Source organism: Eretmochelys imbricata, chromosome 11, assembly GCF_965152235.1.
Source record: "Eretmochelys imbricata isolate rEreImb1 chromosome 11, rEreImb1.hap1, whole genome shotgun sequence".
Taxonomy (NCBI): Eukaryota; Metazoa; Chordata; order Testudines; family Cheloniidae; genus Eretmochelys; species Eretmochelys imbricata.
Window position 1 is genome coordinate 47,781,351 of NC_135582.1, and position 23,823 is coordinate 47,805,173.

A 23,823-nucleotide genomic window follows, 5' to 3' on the forward strand; every position below is an offset into this window, starting at 1 on the left:
CGGGGCGGGTGAACTTTTTAAATAAATAAACTCCCTTCTCCCTCCCTTGTATTTATCCCTCTGATGTATGTATAGAGAGCAATCACATCTCTCCTCAGCCTTCATTTGGTTAGTCTAAACAAACCAAGATCTTTGAGGCTCTTCTCATAAGGAAGGTAGGTTTTCCATTCCTCTGATCCTCCTTCTAGCCCTTCTCTGCACCTGTTCCAGTTTGAATTAATCTTTCTTAAACATGGGAGACTAGAATTGCACATAGTATTCCAGATGAAGTCTCATTAGTGCCTTGTATAAAGGCAATAACACTTCCCTGTCTCTACTGGAAATACCTCACTTAATGCATCCTAGGAGTGCATTAGCCTTTTTCATAGCCACATCACATTAGCAGCTCATAGTCATCCTGTTATTAACCAGTACACCCAGGTCTGCCTCCTCCTCTGTTACTTCCAACTCAAAAGTCCCCAGTTGATAGCAAAAATTCTTGTTGTTAGTCCCTAAGTGCATCACCTTGCACTTTGCACTGTTAAATTTCATCTCATTTCTAGTACTCCAGTTTTCAAGGTCATCTAGATCTTGTATGATATTCTGGTCCTCCTCCATTTTGGCCTTACTTTCCAACTTTGTGTCATCTGCAAATTTTATTAGCACACTCCTGCTTTTTGGGCCAAGGTCAGTAACGAAAATGTTAAATAAGATTAGTCTCAGGATTGATCCCTGAGAAACTCCACTAGTAATCTCCCTCTAGCCTGAAAGTTCATCTTTCAGCATGACACATTGTAGTCTCCTCTTTAACCTGTTCCTTATCTATCTTTTAATACTTATATCAATCCCCATCTTCTCCAATTTAACTAATAATTTCCCTTGTGGAACTGTATCAAGCACTGAAAACCAGGTAGACTAAATCTACTGCATTTCCTTTTCAAAAACTCAGTTATCTTCTCAAGTTAGTACTTTTCAGAAATGTTTGTGGGGTTTCTAATAATTCCAATGAAATCTCTTTCTATGACAAAATTTGATACATAGGTAGATATTTTTAAAACACTGCTCAGGTGAGAATCAGTTTACAAGGGCAGGAATCATAAGCCATGTGAAACAACTGCTCATATTTCAAAATGAGGGAATTCTCTACCGATTAAGCCACTATAGAATATTTTCATTCACAATTGTCATCGCATAGGAAGTAGCTTCTCAAGATTTTCACTTGAAAAGCTACAAAAAAAAAATTTGTTTTTAAAAAGCTAGCAAACATGCATGGGAAAACTGTAGCCTGCTCCTCCTGGGATTCTTGGTGATGAGAAGAAAAATTCTAAACTAGAGTAAGTTTAATTACTTGATCATTTAAAGCCTTGTGTTTAATGGTAAATCATTATTTTCATTTTCCAGATTGTTTGACTTCCCAGACGCGCCTTAAACTAGCTGGCATGTTGGTAAGCAGTATTTCATTTGGAGATGTTACCCATTATATTTAAATCAGAATTCCGAAAGGTGAAATCCTGATGCCATAAAAGTCAATGGCAAACTCTCACCGACTTCAGTGGGGCCAAGATTTCACCCAATAACTTTCAAACAGTTTGTTTTCAAATCAGCTTTATGTTTGAGAGCCATCTCATTATTGGACATGATATAATGGAACTAAATGTTTAAAGGATTTCCTAAATTAGAGTACATGACTATCAAAGTATTGTTGTGCTTCCCTGTAAGTCTTCCTCCCTCCCCCCCACATCTCCTAAAAAAAGTAGCTAGTTGCCTCTATTGTATTTGCAGAAATTCTTCTTTGAGTTTCAAAATAACACTATCAAATTGTTGCTTTTTTATTTTAGGAAGGCCTTGTTAATGTAGGCTGGATGGATTGTGCCACCCAGGGTGAGCTTTGTGATAATTTGGATATCTCATCTAGTACTACAGCATACTTTCCACCTGGAGCCACCTTAACTAATAAAGAGAAAGGAGGTGTTTTGGTATGAGTTACTTTTAAACAGTTTGGGTCTACATACAATGTGGTGGTGGTGATGAGAAAGTGGATTATAAACATTCACCAATCAAACAAAATTGAATTTATTACACTGAGAAATGCTTGTTCCCAGTTTTACATTTAACTTATGTGCTACTGGTAAATTTGATATATAATGAGCTAGATACCCTTCTTAAAATCTCAAAATGTGGCCTACATGCAGTGAAAATGGACTTGCACTGCATGTCACTATGGATATATGCTGTGTTGTGCTATTCTCCTGTTACCATATCACCTTAAACTCTTGTTTCAGTTGTCTTGAGGTTAATATTCTTAATTTATGCAAGAAAATCACCAATCTGAAACATGACTCTCCCTCTCTCTCATGCTACGGCCACCAAAGCCCTTCTTCAAAAGTGAACCTGAAGAGAAAGTAACAATCACTGGAGCTACATTAAATCCACCAGCATTGAGTTACTACTTCTTATGCACTTCCTGATGTTTGCAAAATTACAGAAATACAGTGATCTGAACTATACAAATAGTACAGTAAAATAGAGACATGTTGCCAAAGAAAGTGTTTTGTGAGTTGAGGCCATGACTTTGTTTTAGCACTCATTTTGACAAAGCACGGTATTTTGTGTTTTTAGTGCGGGGGATGGGGAGAAAAGCAGTGTGTAAGACAATGGGATTTAGTCTCCTATGTGCCTAAATCACTTTTTAAAAATGAGACTCTGGTGTCGCAACACTGAGCACAGTGTGCCTAAATACATTTTAAAATCTGGGCCTAAAACAGCAGACTGCTTAGAGTATAGTGTTCTTGTAATAGCAATTACTCTGAAACCAGCAATTAAAGGGAGGTTCGAATCAAGTAACATATGTTGATTAACAGCATTTTTCAGTTGATGAATGAGAACTAATCAGGTTAATTCTGTTGAGGATTGCTAATCAACGACAATCAGGTTAATGTTTATACATTTTATACAATTAGAGTGACTTTTTTCTCTTCTAGTTTCTTAACTCCTTGGATGCCAAAGAGATATATTTGGAAGTAATGCAGCATCTTCCAGATTTTGAAATGCTCTCTGCAGCCTCATTAGAGGTAAGCAGCCTCTCCCATCAACTTATCTTGTCTTCACCAGGACTGCTAAATCGATGCCTGCTGCATTGATCGCAGCAGCACCGATTTGGCTGGTAGTGAAGACAAGCCCTAAGCCTCAGTCTCCTTTCACTAGGCTAATAATAATGTTTGCTGCAAGTGGTTCTCTAATGTGTCGCCTGCGGCTCTTTGCAGCACATGATGTTAAAACACTGATTTAATTATTAACCAATCAGGATGCTTTTATTGTGTTATTAACCCGATAAGTTATCATCTTGCACTAAGTTAACAACTTATTTGCTGTGAGAATGAGTATATATAAAATAAATATTCCCATCATACTGTTAAATATTAATTGTAGTACAGTAAATGAAACAATGAATTCACACTTCTGTGGCTCCTTTGGGTAATGTTGATTGCTACTTTGGCTCTTGAACAACTGAGGTCTGAGTATCACTGCTTTCAAGAGAGAATGCAAAGTTTAGCTATTTTGATCTAGTATGAGGGAGGCAAGTTGGAAGCAAGATTAAAAAGATATACAAAGTAGTTTTTAGATTTTCTCTCTTAGCGCGGTGCTCTATTGAAAAGCTGTTACATTTATATCGTTTCGAAGGGCAATGCAATGTGTATTGGATAAGGATTTAGGTTCTGGTGAATTGCTTAGCATTTGATTTACAGTAACATGACTGAAAACATGGATTTAACTTACATAACTGGTAGAAACTGGAAGATAAGCATTTCTCTCTCATTTGCTTCCCATTTTAAGGACCATGTGGCTCATCACCGATGGCTGCTTTTCTTTCAGTTCGGTGAGAGTGACAAGTCAAATGTGCATGAGTTTAAAAAACTGAATTTTCTACTTAAAGATGAACATATTCAGGTAAGAATACTCATTTATTTAGCATTATGCACCCTAGCTTCCCATTAACAAGCTGTTTCATGTTATCTTCTTTATTATCACCTATCAGTTGTAAGTACTGAGACAGATATTGCTCTCACACCTGTGTACATCTGGGGTAACGCCACTGATTTCAGAACAAAATCTGGCCCATTAAGTAGAACTTGAGTATGTTAAAACATAAAAACTGAAAATAATTACAACACAAATTCTCCTTAACCTTCCTTATTGTATCCGACTGTTGCATTGGATAGGTGATTCCTGCTGTAGGCCACAATTTTTAAACTCGGGTGTGCAAAGTTAGGCACCCAAGTCCTGACTTAGATGTCTAAATCAAAGGGATTTTCACAGTCCTGGGCACTTGCAGCTTCAGCAGCTTCCACTGAATTTAATATCAAATGTGCTGCACATTAACTAAACCTGAGTGGACTTAGGTACCTACGTATGGGTTAGGCACTTGTGTTTGAAAACTGGTTGTAGTCTGTATTTGTCTCATTTCAACAGTTACATTAGATATGTCTGTGATAAACCTAGTGCAGTTTTTTCTTTACAGAAAATGAAGACCTACTTCAAACAAAAAAAGCCTTGCAAATCTTGAACAGTATTTTAAATATTTACCCCACAAAGATTTTATAATTATATTTGTGTGTGCTTGAAGCTGGAACTAAATTAACTTTCATTCTTAAAAGTAATTCAAAATAGCTCCCGTGTAACCAGGGGAAGCTTGTATATTTAAACACCATAGATCATACAGTTCTCTAATGCAAGTTCATAGTAATTTCCATGGACTTCAGTAGTTACTCTGCTAAGAGCAGAATTTGGTCCCCTAGTATTTATCTCAGATGCTCTGTTCTCTCTTGATATTTTATTTGGAAGAAATTGGATTGTTTTAGTTTCTATTCCCTAAACCTGTCTTTGAGGTAAGAATTAGCAGTGATTAGCTGTGTCGCAATATTAAATTGTTTTGTTTTTAGAAGTTTTTCTCTACCTAATTGTGCTTGCGGTACATAATACATCTGTATGAATTGTATTACACCTTAAACATCGTATCAGTCTTTAGGATCAAAGACCACTAGCACTTATAAAAGAATATTGCATTTATAACGGACAGGAAGTACTATTTTGGAAAAGCATCTTAATTTATGTCAACTTTCCAAATATACTAATATAAATAAATTAGATTCCCTTATTTAAAAAACCCAAATGTTATTGTTTGTTTAATAATAGGTTGGAAAGATTGACTGCCTTTCTTCACCAAGTGTCTGCAGTAATCTGTATGTCTATCAGCCATGTCTAGCAGTCTTTAAAGGAAAGGGAACTGAAGATTATGAAATTCATCATGGTAAGGCAAACTGACAGAAGTTTTAAGATAATGTGTAATTTTTTTAGGTGAAGTCTTTTGCAAACTGAATTTGTTTTTCAGAACAGTTGTTTTCACAATTCTAATGATATTACATCATAATTTTGCTTTAACATTGCCTATTGTCTTGAGTTATATTATTCTGTATACTTTTTTCTTCTGTAAGCAATCCTCAAACCCCAAAAGGTTGTCCTCCTACTTATTCACTTTTTAGTACTCCCTCTATTTCAAAGACATCGTTACAGCCTTGGAATAAGAATGGGAATTTCTGAAGCTGATCAGTGCAGCTCTTTGCTTTGGCAAAGGTAGCTGAAAAATGACATAAGACACACCCTTCCCCATATGCTGATCACGCTGCTTGCACAACTCTTTTGGCTTCAGGATCTTGGGACTTGATCTCTTATTTTACATGTGTCCATTTGCTAATTTCGCTTCCACCCACTGTTGTCACATTATGGGGTGAAATCAACACCAGTGAAGAGTTGTATCACCTCTTTCCCTGTAACCCCAAATGCCTCATAATGCCTTGTCACTGGCTCTCTGCCTGGAAGTCCCACAGTTAGCAACAAGCATGCATTCTGTCTATGTATTGGGCAGCCTTGGACTGCCTGCAATGCCACAGATTTCCACTGGCTTCACCTAGCCTTGGTTAACTACTGGGATGATGAGTGAACACAGTCCCTGGCCCTGAATTTTCTCAAAAACACATCTTCTGAAATGTCTAGCCCTGTCCTGGAACTATCAGAGGGATATTAAGGTTTGTTACCCTTTTAAGGAGTCATGTTTTGCTACCTTAACTGGAATCATCAACAGCAATACTTTGCTACCTTAACTGGAATTATCAAACAGTTCATACCACTGGGTTGGTTTAGATTTTAAAAAAATAGGATTTTAAGTTAATTCAAGTATAAGAGATAAAATTAGAAATGGTTACCAGCAAATAAAAGTGAAAATACGCATTTAAAACTAAATCTAGCAACTTTTGGTTCAAGGCTTTGTGTAAGATGGCCTTTCTCACCTACAGTCTTCCAGCAAGATAGTGGCTGACTCTCTCCTTGATCAGTATCTGTCCCAGAGGCCCAAAAGGTTCTGGTGCTTTTGTCTTAGGTAAAAGAGAGAATTTGGGGGTACCTGTCCCTTTCTTTTATAGGTCATTGAATCTTTGAAATGTATTCTTCTAAGGATATCCTCTTGCCCCCCAAAAAGTAAACTTTATCCAAAGCAGCAGGCGGAAGGCGACATGGTGTCTCGTGATAAAGGAGGCTCCATGCTCTTTCTTCCTCCATTTGCATTTGCTAAAATGCAAATTGTTCTGTTTCCTGCCATCTTCTCCTCCTAGTGTCTTGACGATGCTGTTTACTACTAATATGTAAATTGAGGTAAACACACATTCCTTTGTTTAGGATAGACCTGTTTAACAACATTTGTCTAGGCAGGGCTGTGTGGTTTTGAATATGTGCTAACAACATACAGCGGGAAGTCATAACTTTACATATAATATTGCTACATACATTTCACCATGATATTATTGACGAGTGAGTTATTAGTTTTACTACATTAGTGTGCAGAGTGTGAATACAGGGGTGCTTTCAGTCACAGCCACTTTTGCCATATATGCTTAGTTCCTCCAAAGCCCACCAGTAAATAATTCCAAACCTATAATATTGAAGTGTCCCCTTTAAAGAATTCTGAAATGCTGTAAAAATTTAGGTATAGACTCAGGGCTGGAATTGCAGTTCATGTAAATCAGTGTAGCTTCATCAAATTCAATTGACAGGTTATGTAGGGTTACACCAGCTGAAGATCTGGCTTTCAGGCTCTGAAGCATGAAGAGCATAGCACACAAATTTCAGAGTAACAGCCGTGTTAGTCTGTATTCGCAAAAAGAAAAGGAGTACTTGTGGCACCTTAGAGACTAACCAATTTATTTGAGCATGAGCTTTCGTGAGCTACAGCTCACTTCATCGGATGCATACTGTGGAAACTACAGAAGACGTTATATACACAGAGACCATGAAACAATACCTCCTCCCACCCCACTCTCCTGCTGGTAATAGCTTATCTAAAGTGATCATCAAGTTGGTCCATTTCCAGCACAAATCCAGGTTTTCTCACCCTCTGCCCCCCCCACACAAACTCACTCTCCTGCTGGTGATAGCCCATCCAAAGTGACCACTCTCTTTAAAATGTGTATGATAATCAAGGTGGGCCATTTCCAGCACAAATCCAGGTTTTCCCACCCCCCTCCAAAAACCACACACACAAACTCACTCTCCTGCTGGTAATAGCTCATCCAAAGCTCTGGTCACGCAATCACAGACATGAAGGTCGCTATCTTACAACAAAAAAACTTCAAATCCAGACTCCAGCAAGAAACTGCTGAATTGGAATTCATTTGCAAATTGGATACTATTAATTTAGGCTTAAATAGAGACTGGGAGTGGCTAAGTCATTATGCAAGGTAGCCTATTTCCCCTTGTTTTTTTCTAACCCCCCCGCCCCCCGACGTTCTGGTTAAACTTGGATTTATGCTGGAAATGGCCCACCTTGATTATCTGCACATTGTAAGGAGAGTGGTCAGTTTGGATGAGCTATTGCCAGCAGGAGAGTGAGTTTGTGTGTGGGGGGGGTGAGAAAACCTGGATTTGTGCTGGAAATGGCCCACCTTGATTATCATGCACATTGTAGAGAGAGTGGTCACTTTGGATGAGCTATTACCAGCAGGAGAGTGAGTTTGTGTGTGTATGGGGGTGGGGGGGTAAAATTGTAGGGAGAGTGGTCGCTTTGGATGAGCTATTACCAGCAGGAGAGTGAGTTTGTGTGTGTGGTTTTTGGAGGGGGGTGAGAAAACCTTGATTTGTGCTGGAAATGGCCCAACTTGATGATCACTTTAGATAAGCTATTACCGGCAGGAGAGTGGGGTGGGAGGAGGTATTGTTTCATGGTCTCTGTGTATATAATGTCTTCTGTAGTTTCCACAGTATGCATCCGATGAAGTGAGCTGTAGCTCACGAAAGCTCATGCTCAAATAAATTGGTTAGTCTCTAAGGTGCCACAAGTACTCCTTTTCTTATAGCACACAAAAGATCTCAACCAGAAACTTAGTCTGATAAAACCTCCTACTGAGCTAAAGTCATTGCTTTAGAAGGGACCATTAGAGCTCCTGTCAAATAGGTATGACATTTTTGTAGCCAAATTCTATATAAGATGCAAACAGCATAAAGAGAATTTATCTTATTTTTAATGCTGGTATGACTGCAGTCGGTGCCAATTCATCTAACGTTTTCCTTGCAGGTTTTTAAAGATATCTGTATCGTCTCTTCAGAATGGCTCCTTTTAATTTGTACAGAATAGGTGGCATCTACAACCTTTGCCACAACTTGTACTTCTCCTAGTTATTATTTTGGTTATGAGAGGGTAATGTTGAGGGTCTCATCTATCTAAACTGAGTGAGAGCTATATTAAATTGCATCATCACTGTGCTGTGACCTGAGACATTGCTACTTTGAGTTTCTTCAACTCAATCATTTTCAAAACAGAAAGCATTTTCCACAAAGAACACTAATTTTATATTTTATCCTGGCTAGACATTTTATGCCTTAAGCATTTCTTATCCAAATATCCAACATGCATTGTCATACTTGGTACCTACACTGAGCAGACTAGTGAAATGATGCTTACATAAGTTGAGGTAAGATGATAGCTTTACAGTTTATTTAATAAGGCCTTGTTCAGAGCCCATTTAAGTTAATTGAATAAGTCCCATTGACTTCAGTGGGCTTTGAATCAGAACCAGTGTGGCCAGTGACAAAGTTTGCATTTACCAGCTCTTCAGCCTGATCTCTGGTATAACATTTGTAATAAGACAAATCATACACTGTTAATGAAACATGCTCCTGTTTTTTGGTAAATGAATATTGAGTAATCATAAGAATATAGATATTAAGAATAACAGTGGGTTTTTTGCGGTGGGTATTTTTAGGGAAGATGATCCTATATGACATAGTTGCATTCGCCAAGGAGAGTGTAAACTCTAATGTTATCACACTTGGGCCTCAGAATTTTCCTGGCAAGGAGAAGGAACCATGGCTTGTTGACTTCTTTGCACCTGTAAGTATTAGATTGCTATATTTCTTTTCCCTTTTTAGCTAAAATATGTAAATATTGTATTAAAATACCAGCATTGTTTTTGAAGATGATATTCTATAGCATGGAGCACCATAATAATTCATTAATCCAAGGTTGCACCATTCCTACATTGATGTTTTTATCCTTTATTGGAGTCTTGTTTGTCAAGACCACACACAAATTGCTTGGCATACTGAGAGACAATATATGTATTCATATTTCTGCAGAGAACTGCTTACAGGAGAGTTATATGTTCTTTGCTTTATTTTAACAGTACTATTATGATTTGCATTTTTTTTAGTGGTGTCCTCCATGTCGAGCTTTGTTGCCAGAGTTGAGAAAAGCATCAAAGCACCTTATTGGGCAGCTTAAATTTGGCACACTAGACTGCACAATCCATGAAGGGCTTTGCAACATGGTAAGCTGCAAGTATTAAAAGGTCTTATTCAATAAATTCTGTTTTCTTGTAGTTAAAATTTCAAAACACATCCAAAGAGGGTGCTCCATTATCAAGGCTTTTTTCAAGGGAATAAACTATACAGGTCTCTTTAAAAAAATCTGTAAACTTAAAATGTGTTCTGTAAAAGATTAAAGTCTTGTCCGGCCTCCTTAGTGGTCAGGAAAGATTTGAATTCCAGTGTTGGATTATTCCCTTTTGAGAGAGAAATGATTGAGCACAGACCCAGTTACTCGTTCCTAATCTATTTACAAAATATACACTAGTCCTATTATTGCTTTGAACATGGAGAGATAAAAACAACAGAGCAATTTACGCTGATGGAGCACCATTTTCAGAATGCCACAGAGAGTTCAAGTTCCCAGCCAGCCTACAGCTGCTTTGTAATGTGCATTGCTTTTGTCTGCAGTACAAATCAGGAATTTTGGAGGTCACAAGAAATGCAGGACCAGTCAACATATTTAAGAAGGCGCTTTCCTAAGCATTTTTGCCTTTTTACTTGCTTAGGCCTTTTCTATATATGTGCACTGCTTGAATTCAACAACAGATGTTAAAAAAAAAAAGTGTGTGTGTGTGTGTGTATATATATATATATATATATAGTCAAACTGGTGTAATCTCCTAACATATGCACAATTAACCAGGATATTTCTGGTTTTATAGTGAAAAATTTAAAGTCGTAAGATACATGGGGAAATCGGCATAGAATTGAAAGCCTTAAAGATTGTGTACATTGGCAACTCCTCTGATACTGAAGGACTTAAATCGTTGAAGAATCTAGGTTTACAGATAGCAAAATTAATGTACAGTTACTAGTACAGTACACGCTGTTTTACCTGAAGGTTGGGGAGTGGTACAGCTGAAAACTTCAAATAAAGGTTTTTGGTTTGTTTGTTTAGAGAATTAGGAGGGACAGGTCAGAAGACTTAGAAAAAGCCGTAATTTTGTTCCCTTAACCATGAGCACAGCGAAAGGAGTGTGGGATAGCTTTTAAACTCCAACAGTACAGCCTCTTCAACAAGCCAGCATCCTTTTCACTGTGAATTAGGGTTTGGAGACCCCACTCTTTTCTAGGCCTTCCAAACTCCCATTTATCAAAATCCAACAAATGATAGAAATGTAGGGCTGGAAGGGATCTCAGTAGGTCATCTAGTCTATCCCCCTTCTCCCCCCCGCTAAGGCAAGATTAAGTATATTATCTAAAAGTTTGAAGAGTTGTATTGTGCAAAGCAAATTGGCTAGCAAGAATATGGATCATTAGTACCAATGGTCCTTAATGGATTGGCAGCAACCAGGAACATTCTTTGCAATTTCTTTTGTTGTTGTGTTTTTCAATAGCATAACATTAGAGCTTACCCAACAACAGTGGTGTTCAACCAGTCCAATGTTCATGAATATGAAGGGCATCACTCAGCTGAACAGATCTTGGCGTTTATAGAGGTATGTGACTCTCACATTATGACACCGTCAGTCCCTGAATTCACATTATACATGCTGTTTTGATGTAAAACATTCCAAGGTATCTTTTCTAACCAGCTATCCTGATGTTCTTAAAATCAGAAAGAGTGGAGGGAGAGGAAGGATGGTCTTCTGAGTGGTAGTCTGGAAATTCAGAGACCTGGGTTCAGTTCCCTGCTATGCTACACACTTTCTCTGTGACCTTGAGCACGTCCTTTATGTCTCTATGCCTCAGTTCCCGGCCTGTAAAATGGTGTTAATAACACTTCCTAACTTTATAGGGAGGAGAAATACATTCATTATTGAGAGTGCTCAGAGACTGTGGTTCCCAATATATGTACCTAAAATTGTGAATAGTTTTATCACCTTTGTGAAATAAGGTGCAGATCTCTACCCTCTCAATCCATTCTTCAAAGGCTGTTAATTTATAGGATTTTTGAGTTATTGATACTTAAAGACAAACAAGCTTCATTAGTGAGATGAGCATGGTAGTATTATGTAGTCAGTTTGTATTTGATAGTGCCACATTCAGGATAATTTAATTGTATGTGAAATGTAAGTCTCATTATTTGTGTATTTCAGGATCTCATGAACCCTTCGGTGGTCTCCTTAACACCAGACACTTTCAGTACACTAGTTAAACAAAGAAAGCGGGATGAAGTCTGGATGGTTGATTTCTATGCTCCATGGTGTGGGCCTTGCCAGGCTTTAATGCCAGAATGGAAAAGGATGGCCAGGGTAAAATGGAAATCACATTCCAAGTTTTAAAATGTCCTATTTAATAGAAGTATTGAGACTGTTCAATAAATTGGCCTAGAGAAGTTACCATAAGTGGAAAAAAATGAGTGATTAATATAATGGACAAATAATAAGTTCCTGCTTGGCAGTTTTATGTTGTCCCAACTTTTTAAGTTCCTGAACATTGCTACTGTCGTCCTATAATACCCATAATCCCACAAGTTTTGACAAGTTTTAGAATAACTTTCCTTGAAGTTTGATTAATTCATTATATATTGTGAATTATAAGGTGACTAGGTATTTGTGTTTAAAATAAAAAAGGTAAAAAAAAGACATTTATGTACATTGGATCATAAATGGCTTTAAGTAACCATAGCCGTTTTTCCCCTCTAACTTCATTAATGGATAGCTTATTATAATTATTTGTATTTAAGTAGCACCTAGAGGAACGAATCGGGATCTGGTTCTGATTTCAAATTGAGGTATAAAACATTAATTAAACATTATTTATATTTTTTAAAAAACCTGAAAATATTCTTTGAGGGCTTTTTCAATTCACGTTATTAAATAGTATTTCCAGGATGTTTTAAGTCTGCTTTTCAGTGATCTGAACTATACACACTTCAGTATTCAGGTCTGTGCTTACTTTGCATGGCCATTGCTCTGTGTAATCATTTGTGTAATAGTATTGCAAATCTTTGATTTTTGTGCAGTCCTGAGACCATTTGGTGCCAGTTAGCAGTGTGTATAGACTAATCATGGCTCTGGACATGTACAGTATAATACTGATTTTCATAAACACGAGTCGTACTAACAGTCAGTTATATGAACGCTTTTTCCCCAACCAGGGTATGAGGGACCCCATAACAAAAGTGATGTCAATTAAGAACAAGTTGACATCCCTTCACAGGCCAGTGCCGTCAGTGCATTGGAAGTCGCTTTACAGAGCTTAGAGGGACAAAAAAAAGCAATTCAGAGCACCATCCTGCAGCTTATGTACTGTACCTACTATAATTTTGAGATGTCCAGTTTTATGAATGTTTTGATTATTATGAATGTCTGTCTCCAGTTTGTTTATAAAATAGGGGTTCTACTACATGCATAGTATTTCATGTGCAAAGTATGTATGTGATTGTACACACACAGTTATCATAAAAAAAAAAAAAAAAATCAGCCTTTTTGCTTTTTACCTGCTGAGTACTCCAGAGGTGAGAACTGCAATAAACGCTGATGTCTGAATTTTGAAGTATTCATCTCTGACAAAGATTCATATGCCATGAACTAACCTCAATGTGATCCCAGAGTGATTTTACTAACTGGAAAATGCAATATTTTTTCTTTCAGTTGTTAAATGGATTAATCACTGTTGGCAGTATGGATTGTCAAAAATATTTTTCTTTCTGTCACCAAGAAAATGTACAGGGATATCCTGAAATAAGACTCTTTCCTCAAAAATCAAATACAGGTCGTCATTACTAGTAAGTGAATAACTGCTTACATTTGGAAAATACGTCATGATTTGTATTTCAAGAGTTATGCTATCTTCAAAATGTATTAAGGAGGGCTTGGGAGGGAAAATAGTATCTTTCAGATGGTAAGTCAAAGCCACTGGAAACTCATAAGTGTTTACAAGTATAGTATGAATGATTTTATTCTCACACATTCTGAGATTTTTCAGTTTTGTAATACTAAAATAATGCAAGAAATTAATTTAGTTTATCTAAATAATTGTTTGGGATTCCTGTGTTTTATTATTAAGTTTGCCAGAGGTTTTCATGAGCAGCGTATTCATTAGTAACATAAAAACGAATTACATAACTTTAAACAATTAGTCCTTTGCCATGTCAATGGCCAAAATACGTAGTTCAGACAGAACAGTGCCATAGACTCTTAAATTTTCCAGTCCTTTGTCTTCTGCAGCAAATATCAATAGCTCTAACTCACGGTGCATAGTTCAGTGCAACCTGACCTTTAAAACAGATCAGTATGCGTGTAGATATTATATATAAATAACCTTCTTTAGCATGTGTCTGATATCAACATTATAGAACTTTTGACCTTACGTGTTCAGTGAGCACATTCACCATACCATTTCTTTGGGACACTGACAGAAAAATGCTAAATAGTGAAAAATACTACTGCTACGGAAAGTGAAATCTGACCATTTAAAAAAAAAAAATTTGTAACAGTGCTCCGATTCTTTATGATACATGATAGCTTTGTAACATCTAACACTTTACATTTCTGACCCTGGCACCTCAGAGGCAAATGGAATACTGAAGTAAGAGATTAAACTGAATTGGGAAAGACTAATGATTATTTATACAATTGAAGGGTTCCATCAAATGCTCATTGATAGTAAATTATATAGACTGTATTGAGGGGTGCCTAATAGGCTGTTGAAGCTTTGACTGTTGGACCGCCTATGATGAAAGTTGATTTTATTCTTCTTTTATATAAATCTCTCCCAAAGCACTAAAATGCCCCAGAAGAGGTGTTTTATTTTCCTTTTTTGGGAAAAAAAATTCAATCTTTAATAATGCAGATTTTGTAATTAAGAAATATGTTAAAATATACTCTGGGGATAAAGAGTGCCCCTGGAAAGAAATGCCACTAAGAACTGTTTGGTTAGATTTGACTGTGAATTTATATTTTTGTGAAATAAACTCTCACAGCCTATGATTTATTAGTTTCACTAATTTGTGTGAAAATTCCAGTGAAAGATGTTTTTAAACAAACAATCCCCTACAGTATTTACAGTTCAAATAATAAACCTTTGGGTTACCAAGCTGAGATAAATGCAGAAGTTGATAGAATGAAAAGTAAAATTAATTGAAAATATTTCCATTGTAATAATAAAATGTTCTCTGTAAAATAGGTTAAAATTGTTTTTTTTACTTAATTGTGTTTTCCACTTGATCATGTGCTATTTTTTTGTCCCATCTATATTAGATTTAGAAACTTTATCTGGAAATATTACCAAAGACACAATGCTCACAAGCCTTTTTAGCTGACAAAAAGTCAATTTGACTGAAGTACTAAATTTACCTTAATCTCCTTTAATTTAACATAACATAGGACCGATCCTTCCTTCTCTTCATGTTCCAGTACTTTACAATGTGTATTATTGACTTGTATTATTCAGATTTGAAATTAAAATAGCTTTTTCAATATCTGAACTATAGTAGAAATATATTCTAAAATGTATGCATTCAACTTAATTTTATATCAACCTTTGTGAATAGGTTGTTCTGGGTTCAGATTTAACACCTCTACAAAGTCTTTCAAACCTATTCAAGCTATTGTATAATTAGTATTTTCTTGTGTGTTCTCTAATAGTAGTTACAATGGTTGGCACAGGGATTCGTATTCGTTAAGGAGCTGGGCACTTGGGTGAGTTGTTACATTAAAATTTGTTCACAAGCTAGCCTAATGGTTGTGTCTAGGAGAAGCTGGCACCCAGATGCCATGGAAACAAAGCATTAGAAATGCCTAGATAGATGGATATGTTGCTTCATAAAACAGATGCAGGAATTTCTGTACTCTGTTGGCTCAAGCCTTAAAAGCATTGTTTAGAGAAGGTATTCTTAGCTTCCTACAACACGTCACATTAGCGTCACGTTCCTAAACCCACAGTAAATATAAAGCATTATTGTAGTCTCGGAACACAGCTCTTTGACTTCCCAGATTCAGACTAAGCACCAAGTTCAGGTCTTCTGAAGAAAGGAAGAAGATATTTCTATTGATGAGAAAAGACCATTCATATTGAATGGACACAGGTCTGCCCTCCCCACACTCAAATTAGACAACATCCTTAGTTTTTGGTTCAAGGAGGGATGAGATAATGCTTAGATGCCTATACCTCATGTAAACTAAAGGGCCTTTCAACATAATAGTATTACTGTGTTTATTTACATTTCATTATAGCTGTTCTCTAATTTCTGGAAGCTTTCTGCAGTGTAACTGCAATTTTAAATATATTTAAGGTTTTTAATTTTATTATAAATGTTTTTCCTCTCTCCCCAGATATTTACCTCAAGTATCTGTAGATCTGACACCTCAGAGCTTCACAGAAAAAGTTTTGCATGGGAAAGATCATTGGGTCATTGATTTTTATGCTCCTTGGTGTGGCCCTTGCCAAAATTTTGCTCCAGAATTTGAGGTGCTAGCTAGGGTAAGTTTTTAACCTATTGACACCAGCAGTTAGTTTGCTTCTGATAAGTAATAATAATACCTACTTCTTATATAGCTTTTCATCAGTAGACTGAGTAGTAGTTCTATATGCCACTGCCATGAAGTAAAATATTTATTTCAAAACTATAAATTGTAGGGCATGTCTACACAGTGAGTTACCAGGCAGCAAGCCATGGTGTGAATCTGCAGTGCACCAGCTTGCTGCACAGTAATTAGTTATGTGGACAAGTCTTTTATTCCCCTCTCAGTTTATTTCCTCAGCACCATTAAGTACTTGCATATGTGACTGGAGAGAAGTTCTTCTCTAAACTTAGAAAAATCACATGTCCCTCTTCCATGTAATGGAAGGGGACCATAATTTCTAATTTTTTATTTACTTACTTTACTTACTTTAAATACTTAGAAATCAGAGAAATTATGGTCCCCTTCCATTACAGGGAAGAGGGACGTGTGATTTTTAAATAGGTCTTGCCAGTCCACTTGTGTTTGTCACCGCAGTATGTCAGTGTTTCATGTACATTAATGAGTTTATCCTCATTACCTCTGTGAAGTAGGCAAGTACCTTATTTTACAGATCAGAATCTGTGGCACAGGCAGATTCAGGGACTTGTCTAAGGTCAGAACCAGTGGTGGCAGAAAAAAGAACAAAACCCAAGTCTCTGTTCAGTGCTTTTGCCTTCCTTTGGTATATAAGAAAGGCGTCCCAGTAGTTCATGTCTTCATAGGGAGACAAATTGGTGACAGCTGTGCCTAACTGAGCTCCAAAAGACAAACACAAATTTGAAAGTTGTAGGGATGAGATTCTGTGCTACGCCTTTCAAAATGAGCAGCACAGAACTTGCAGACCAAGGCTAAGGGGAGGCTAAAGTGGTTTTAAGCTACCTTTGCGCCCTCCAGATTCAGGACTGCTATAGAAAATGCAGCAACTCCAGCAGTTCTGGGGGTCTAACTAATTTACAGTCATCTCCTGGGGCTGCCCCATGGGCCGCAGCACTGACTGTGGTGCCACTATGGACACACCTCTCCCATATGCCTGGCACACATGCTCCTGCTTCGGTGCTTATTAGGGGGTACTCAGAAGGCAGCCTTTATGGATGTTTTTATGTGTCTGCAGCTCTCATCCTAGGTCTTTCCATTTGAAAAGTGTTATTCAGGCCTCTTTGTTTACGGTTTTTCTTCTTTCAGTCTGAATAAAGATTTTGCTTTTTAATTTCACTCTGTTTAGCAGAGTTTTCAAAACTTTTAAATCGCACCTCAGCTCTTTGTACAGCCATGCAGAAGCCTACACCACCGCATTCTCATTCATATTTTTAGCATTCTAAGTAAATTAAAGCTTGCACTGGTACATTTACACAAACTGCAAATTACACCCCTACTCTACATTTATAGATATAACCTAAGTCTCACTGAAAATCAAGGGGATTTAGGCTTCCAAGTGCCTACATTAATTTTAAAACTGGGACTTAAAGTATTTTTTTTTAATTTTACCCTTTATCTTCACTTGGTAAAATAAATGGACATATTCTATACCATATTTTTATGTTGTGTTTTTTGTACAATTCCAATTTATAACAAGTTATCTGAGTCACATGGAAATTTTGAACTTTGCTTATTCTAATGGGGTTTCTAGTAAACAATTTTCTTTTTTAGACTGTAAAAGGAAAAGTAAAAGCTGGAAAAATTGACTGTCAAGCTTATGCTCATACTTGTCAGACGGCTGGCATCAGAGCCTACCCTACTGTTAAATTTTATCCCTACCAAGGAGCAAAGGTAAATATTAGTTTAAATAGTGTCCCCATTGTGTGAACCAATGAGGGGAAGTACTGCTGCTTAACTGGTCTAGCCCCGCTACTATTTAAGATTATATTGTGCTTAATTTTGTACTGGAAATTAAATGTTGAAGTGTATTATAGTTCTTATTTCAGATTGTATTAACATTTATTCCCTAAACTAATCTTTCTAAAGGAAATGAAACACTAAAAATTGATGCTTTTTTAATGATACTTGGAATTTCTGTAGCAGGAAAACACTAGTGTAATGAGAGATAATAGTCATTGTGTCTGATGGGAAAGGAAGCTGCTATTTAGACAAATTGATAGTGCAAAGTAAGGAAAAATTGTAGAGCTAAGTGGGCACTAGATTTCTCATTTAGTGAGAAATGTCACAAGTTTTCACTCCTAAATGGAACAAAAGCATCACGTTTCAAAATTTCCTGCAAAACAAAATTTAAAACATTTTTGATCCAGTTGAAAATGCTTTGCTTCAATAAAACAGAACATTTCATTCAGAGTTTGATTTTTATTTTGTATTATATAAAAAGTGAAACAAAGTTGTGTCAAAACTGAAAATTTGGATGTTCTGTTTTGAGATGATTGAAATATTTTTTCAAGTTTTCTTTCCAAATGAACTTCAGTCAAAAGTGACATTTCTACCAAATATCATGCTTTTGACAAATCAGCATTTTTCAGCCAGAAAAAAAAGCTTTCCATCTCTAGAAAGTCACCTTTTTCCTTAGAAATCATTGGTTGTTGTTAAACTTCCAAGCTACTGTATTTATTTCAAGATCTGTAATTATTTGTTTTGTTTAAGAAAAAGTGTTCAGTTTTCAATACTTTCTAATGACAAAGCTGATTCTTTCAATTTTACTTTGCATTTACAAACAGCCTCTATTGGGCAATATTAAGAGCATGATTCTGCAAATCCTTACGCCTGTAACTAGTCTGTACTCACATAGTAATTCCATTCACTTCTACGGGATTTCTCTCTGAATGAGAGTTTGTCAGATCAAACCTGCAGTAAGAGATTTATTGAATGTAGGTAACAAAGTGATAGATTTCTAAAATATGTATTCATATTTTGAGTAAATATTTTAATATGCATATCAAAAATATTCTAGTTAAGCATTAGAGTTTTCCTTAATGTGCATGTTTTACACACACTGGAACTCCGTAGTAATTATTACTGAGGGAGTTGACATTTTATAAAGCACAAACTTTACAGATGCCTCTTTCTCTCTCCGAAGGGTGATAGTCACCTCATTTGGGAATTTGAGTACTGCATAGGGCCTTGCAGTTGTCTCCAGAATGGGTGTGAATTTCATCCAGCAGTCACCAGATCCATTTCTCTTCAGTAGAGAAGGCATGAAGTGATAATAATTTACTCTTCTCCCTCTTTTTAAAGAGAAATGTTCTTGGAGAACATATAGACAGCAGAGATGCAAAGGGCATAGCTGATCTTCTGACTGAAAGATTAGCCGTCCTTAAAAATAAAGGAAAGAGAAAAAAATCTTCTAGAAACAAGGTAGGAAACTTGTGGCCTTTGTGAAGACATATATTAATGTAAAGAATAGCTATTTAAAGAATCTTGATAGCCTTTCATCTTTATGTCCATAAAATGTTGTATTTTTATATGCAGTCTTGGTCTAGTTACAGTATTTACTGAGTCAGCTTTTCTGCTTGTTTGGATGGTCACAGCACAGTTCAGTGGTACTGTCACAGAACCAGTTACTACATCCTCCCTGAGGCTATTTTTGCACTATTCCTGCCAAAGTTGAATGCAATGTAAAAAGGACCATCCCAAGGGGCCATTCATTAGCTGGGGTTAGTTGGAAAAGTGTGCTTTAGCCAAGCCCCTTATACTGGGTATACCTACTCTGCAACGTAATCCCTAGTTTAGTAGAACTAGAGTTAGCAGACCCTGGGTTTGTTAACCTAGGGCTTGAGCATCTACATTTATTTGTAACCCTAGATTAGAAATTGTTGAATCCTGGGTCCCAACCTGGGGCTCCAGTGTCCACTGCATTTTGTGGGCCTGAGTCCAGCCACCCATATCCCAGACTTCATAGCGCCTTCCCAAAATGTGTCCTCTCTAGCCCTTTGCTAGTGGTGCAGTGAGAGAAAACTTGATTGTCCACCAGACTTGACAGTCCAGAGGACAAGGAAGGTCAGCCCATGGTATTCTGGGATATTTTGGGCAGGCTCCCAGAGCACAAGTCCAGTGGGGCTGTGTCTACACTGCAGAGCAATAGGGTTTGAACACTGGATTCCAGCTTGACTCGGAATAAGACCCTCCACCCCATAGGGTTCTGGGACCATAAGTCAATGTGATTTGTTTGTAGAGGGTGGGAAATTAGTCTTGAGCTAGAGTTTGAATCCTGGTCTTGCACTGGAGGGTAGACTTACCCTGAGCCTGGCAGGCAAGGGGACATAGGTACAGAGGGATATTAGCCCAAGACTAATATTTCTGTGTTTCAGCAGGAAAGAAATATTAAATTATTAAATGTCAAAATTGGAGTTTGCTAAATGTTTGTCCAGCCAAGTTACGGTGTTAAAGAGCTAGTGCAAAAAAATGTAAAATTACTGGTGTGAAGAAGAAGAAAAAACGGAGTATCAGTACTTTTGGATTGTAATTTTGTTTATTATTATTATTACCAGGATGAACTCTGATATTGAAGAGGATAAAAGTCAGAGTATACTGAAGCTGTGACAAATAGAAGGCACCATGATGAAAATATAAGTTAGACTAATTTCATGATAGGAAAAACAGAAATGAACCTTAGTTTGAATTCATGGACACCAAGGCTTGTCCACATGAATTCTATAAAACTTTGTGGCGGGAGTTGTTCTATTTGTTGTGTAGGGATTACAAGAATTTGGGAATAGTCTGTGTCTGCCCCACTTGCTGAAGTTTGTGTCTCTTAATCAAGGGCTTAGACAATAGTGGAGGCTATTTGGTTTTCATCTACCCTCTTGTATTACATCTCTTCCCTCACACTCCACACAAATGTTGCATTCAACCTGTGGACGAGCATGTAATCAAGCCAGCCAAACTTTCATTTTCACACAGCAGAGTGCATTGTCCCTTCCTGAACACTGAGGAATCGTCTGCCATCAATGTGAAGGAAAAATAATCTTATCTCATGATGGAAGTTTAGTTTTGGGTTTTTAATTTTGTAGTAATTCACCAAGCAACCCGTAGTTGGATAAGTTTATAGAATCAACAAATCACCTTTCTAGTAGAATATTGCTATATTTTACCAGCTGAGGTGACAAAAGTTTTGAAGAGCTTTGTCTCTTTTTTTTCCTAAATTCATCTTACCACATTAGGATTTCAAAACTCAATGTTTAACTCAAATACAAATGTGTTATACCACTGAAGTATCCTGTATAGAATTCTCAGCTTGTTTCATAGTAAAGTTGTTCCAGTTTATCTTTAACTCAGATGAATACGTGGGACACATCTTTTTAACTTGTTTTGGTATAACCACTGTCAAACCCTATGCCCCCAGACACCTTTGAAAATCTTCATCATGAAATATGGTCCTGACCCACAGTGCATATTTCCCTTTTTTGTACAAGTGCCTTCTGAATTTTGACTATTTCATAATGGACATTTAACATTGTTCATGTAGACACTGAGGTAATTCTTTGAGTTATTTTTTAAAATTGTGTATGCGACAAAGGATTCTATATGCACCATTTGCACTTAGCAATGTTTAAATAGTTTTACATTTCAGTTTTACTGGAGTCCACAAAAACTGTCTACTGTAAGTTAAATTTCTTTGAAAAGATCACTATCTTTGAAATGATTTACTCTTTTCTAAAATATACATTAGCCATTGCCATATGAGTTTTTCTCCCCGTTTCCACCCACCCACCCAGCTTTGGCATGATTGAACCTACTGTAGGTACCATAATGATTAGTACATCAGAAATTCCTAAGAGGTCCTGTCCTCACTGAGTAATTTATATAATAAATTAGAGCGTGACACACATGAAAACAAAAAGTGACTCTCGCCAGTCTGAGGTACCCAAACTCAAATACTTTTTACCCCATGTTTACAGTTACTTATATTGCTTGCAGGATATTTAATACATATTACCAGCCATAGACCCCCCCCAAAAAAGTAGTACATCTGTTTCTTTTATCAAGGACCCTTCCACACTCAGGAAAGTGTTAAAATTTATGTGACTTCAAAACAGTCAAGCTCTTTTGTCTTGGTCAGTGCCTGTTTAACTGCAACCTCATTTCTCACGTTCATCCCCTGGAGGAAAGGTAGAAAGCAATGGATGTCATAGTTATACGTTCTTGGATAATATTTTTCGAAATTCATTCCAGCAGAACTACAAACAGTAACAGAGATGTTTGGACAGTCTTCCTTGACTTGCAATTAATAGTTATAGAAATGTTAGGACAATAAGTATGAAGAATTCACAGCATTCTTCTTGATTAAAGTAATAGGACCATAAGAACCAACTGGCTTAGTTGGACTGTAGCCCTTCTAACACTTAGGCTTTTCTTAAATGAACATACAGATTCAATAATATTCCCTCCCATGTTAGTCCTTCCAAACTTGTATTGATAGTATGGAAATAGGATACTGTTGTGCCCATCAGAAGTGTCCAGTCCACAGAATATCAGTATTTGGTAGCCCAAGAAGTCTACAGATATGAGACCTCACCTTGTATAAGAGAAGAAATACAAAATGGGCAATGAGGAGGTAATTTGTCTAAGTAAAGTGAAAAAAATGGTTTAAGATTTAATTTGATGTGAAGGAGCTTGTGTAGAAGTCTGTAGTCTGGAAAGATTCTTACCACACCTCTGAAATAGCATAATTTCAAGACATGAAATGAAAAAAAAATATATTGTATAAACTGTATTTTACATTTTTAGGGATTTGGTCTTGAAGGTTTTTCTTCTACCCTCCAATAGATCTCTTTATGCTTATGGTTTAGAAAAATTACTATAGGATGCTGTATGTTTTCAAAGACTTTTGTAAGGTTTTATTTGGCAACTGATTTGTCTGCCAATTCTTACTGTCAAAGCCTAGACTTAATTTCTATCTGTGCAAAATACTATTCTTACATTATTTAGCTTGCTTTTTTTTAAGGCCCATTTACTTTCAATTGCTAATATCACAGATATAATTTTATGCTAGTAATCTATAATTTAATCAATAGTTTAAATGCACTGTCCAGGACACCTACAATAGCAAGATCACTAAAGAAGAAGATCCTGATTCTGCAAGCTGTAGGATAAATTGCAGGATATTGGCCCTCAAAGAAGCATCGGGAAGAGTCAGAACCAGTCGCTCTGCTGTTAGAGTGAAAACAAATGGAGATGCTGAAGAACTCTGCTAACAAAATGAGAAAATGGAAAAATTTTGCATAGAGAATTAAACTGACAATTTAAAATACCACATGGTCTCTAATACAGAAGAAGCAGGCATTTCAAAATAAACTGTGTAACTGCTGTTTTGATATTTTAAAGTGTAGTGTTTACATTAAAAAATTCTTCAAAAGAACACACCTAATAGCCTTTTTGTATATGCAATAAACTGGAAGATGAATCATGATTCGTATATAAACTGGATGCTCTGATTTAAGAAGTGATGTTCAATGGTTCCTTATTTCCTCTCCTCTGAAGAAACAGATACAATAAAGCTTGAATCCTACCCATCCCCACCAGCAACATTACTCCACCAACACCATAGCTTTCTCCCTCTGTGGAAATGTTAGGATACCCAGCCCTGATGATTCTTCAA

At 36.7% G+C, this 23,823-nt stretch overlaps 1 protein-coding gene across 1 annotated transcript in view; it reads left to right on the forward strand.

The window, feature by feature from the left end:
- Window positions 1–23,583, forward strand: part of DNAJC10 (DnaJ heat shock protein family (Hsp40) member C10) — a 36,395-nt gene extending 12,812 nt beyond the window's left edge. The window contains exons 9-23 of the mRNA XM_077830216.1: window positions 1,381–1,424; window positions 1,818–1,955; window positions 2,961–3,050; window positions 3,814–3,927; window positions 5,173–5,287; window positions 9,288–9,415; window positions 9,735–9,851; window positions 11,229–11,330; window positions 11,931–12,086; window positions 13,431–13,564; window positions 15,426–15,479; window positions 16,113–16,260; window positions 17,931–18,050; window positions 19,461–19,580; window positions 20,714–23,583. Coding sequence (XP_077686342.1) covers window positions 1,381–1,424; window positions 1,818–1,955; window positions 2,961–3,050; window positions 3,814–3,927; window positions 5,173–5,287; window positions 9,288–9,415; window positions 9,735–9,851; window positions 11,229–11,330; window positions 11,931–12,086; window positions 13,431–13,564; window positions 15,426–15,479; window positions 16,113–16,260; window positions 17,931–18,050; window positions 19,461–19,580; window positions 20,714–20,725 — 1,592 coding nt within the window. The 3' untranslated portion in view covers window positions 20,726–23,583. The remainder of the gene's footprint in view (window positions 1–1,380; window positions 1,425–1,817; window positions 1,956–2,960; window positions 3,051–3,813; window positions 3,928–5,172; window positions 5,288–9,287; window positions 9,416–9,734; window positions 9,852–11,228; window positions 11,331–11,930; window positions 12,087–13,430; window positions 13,565–15,425; window positions 15,480–16,112; window positions 16,261–17,930; window positions 18,051–19,460; window positions 19,581–20,713) is intronic.
- The last annotated feature ends 240 nt before the right edge of the window (window positions 23,584–23,823 follow it).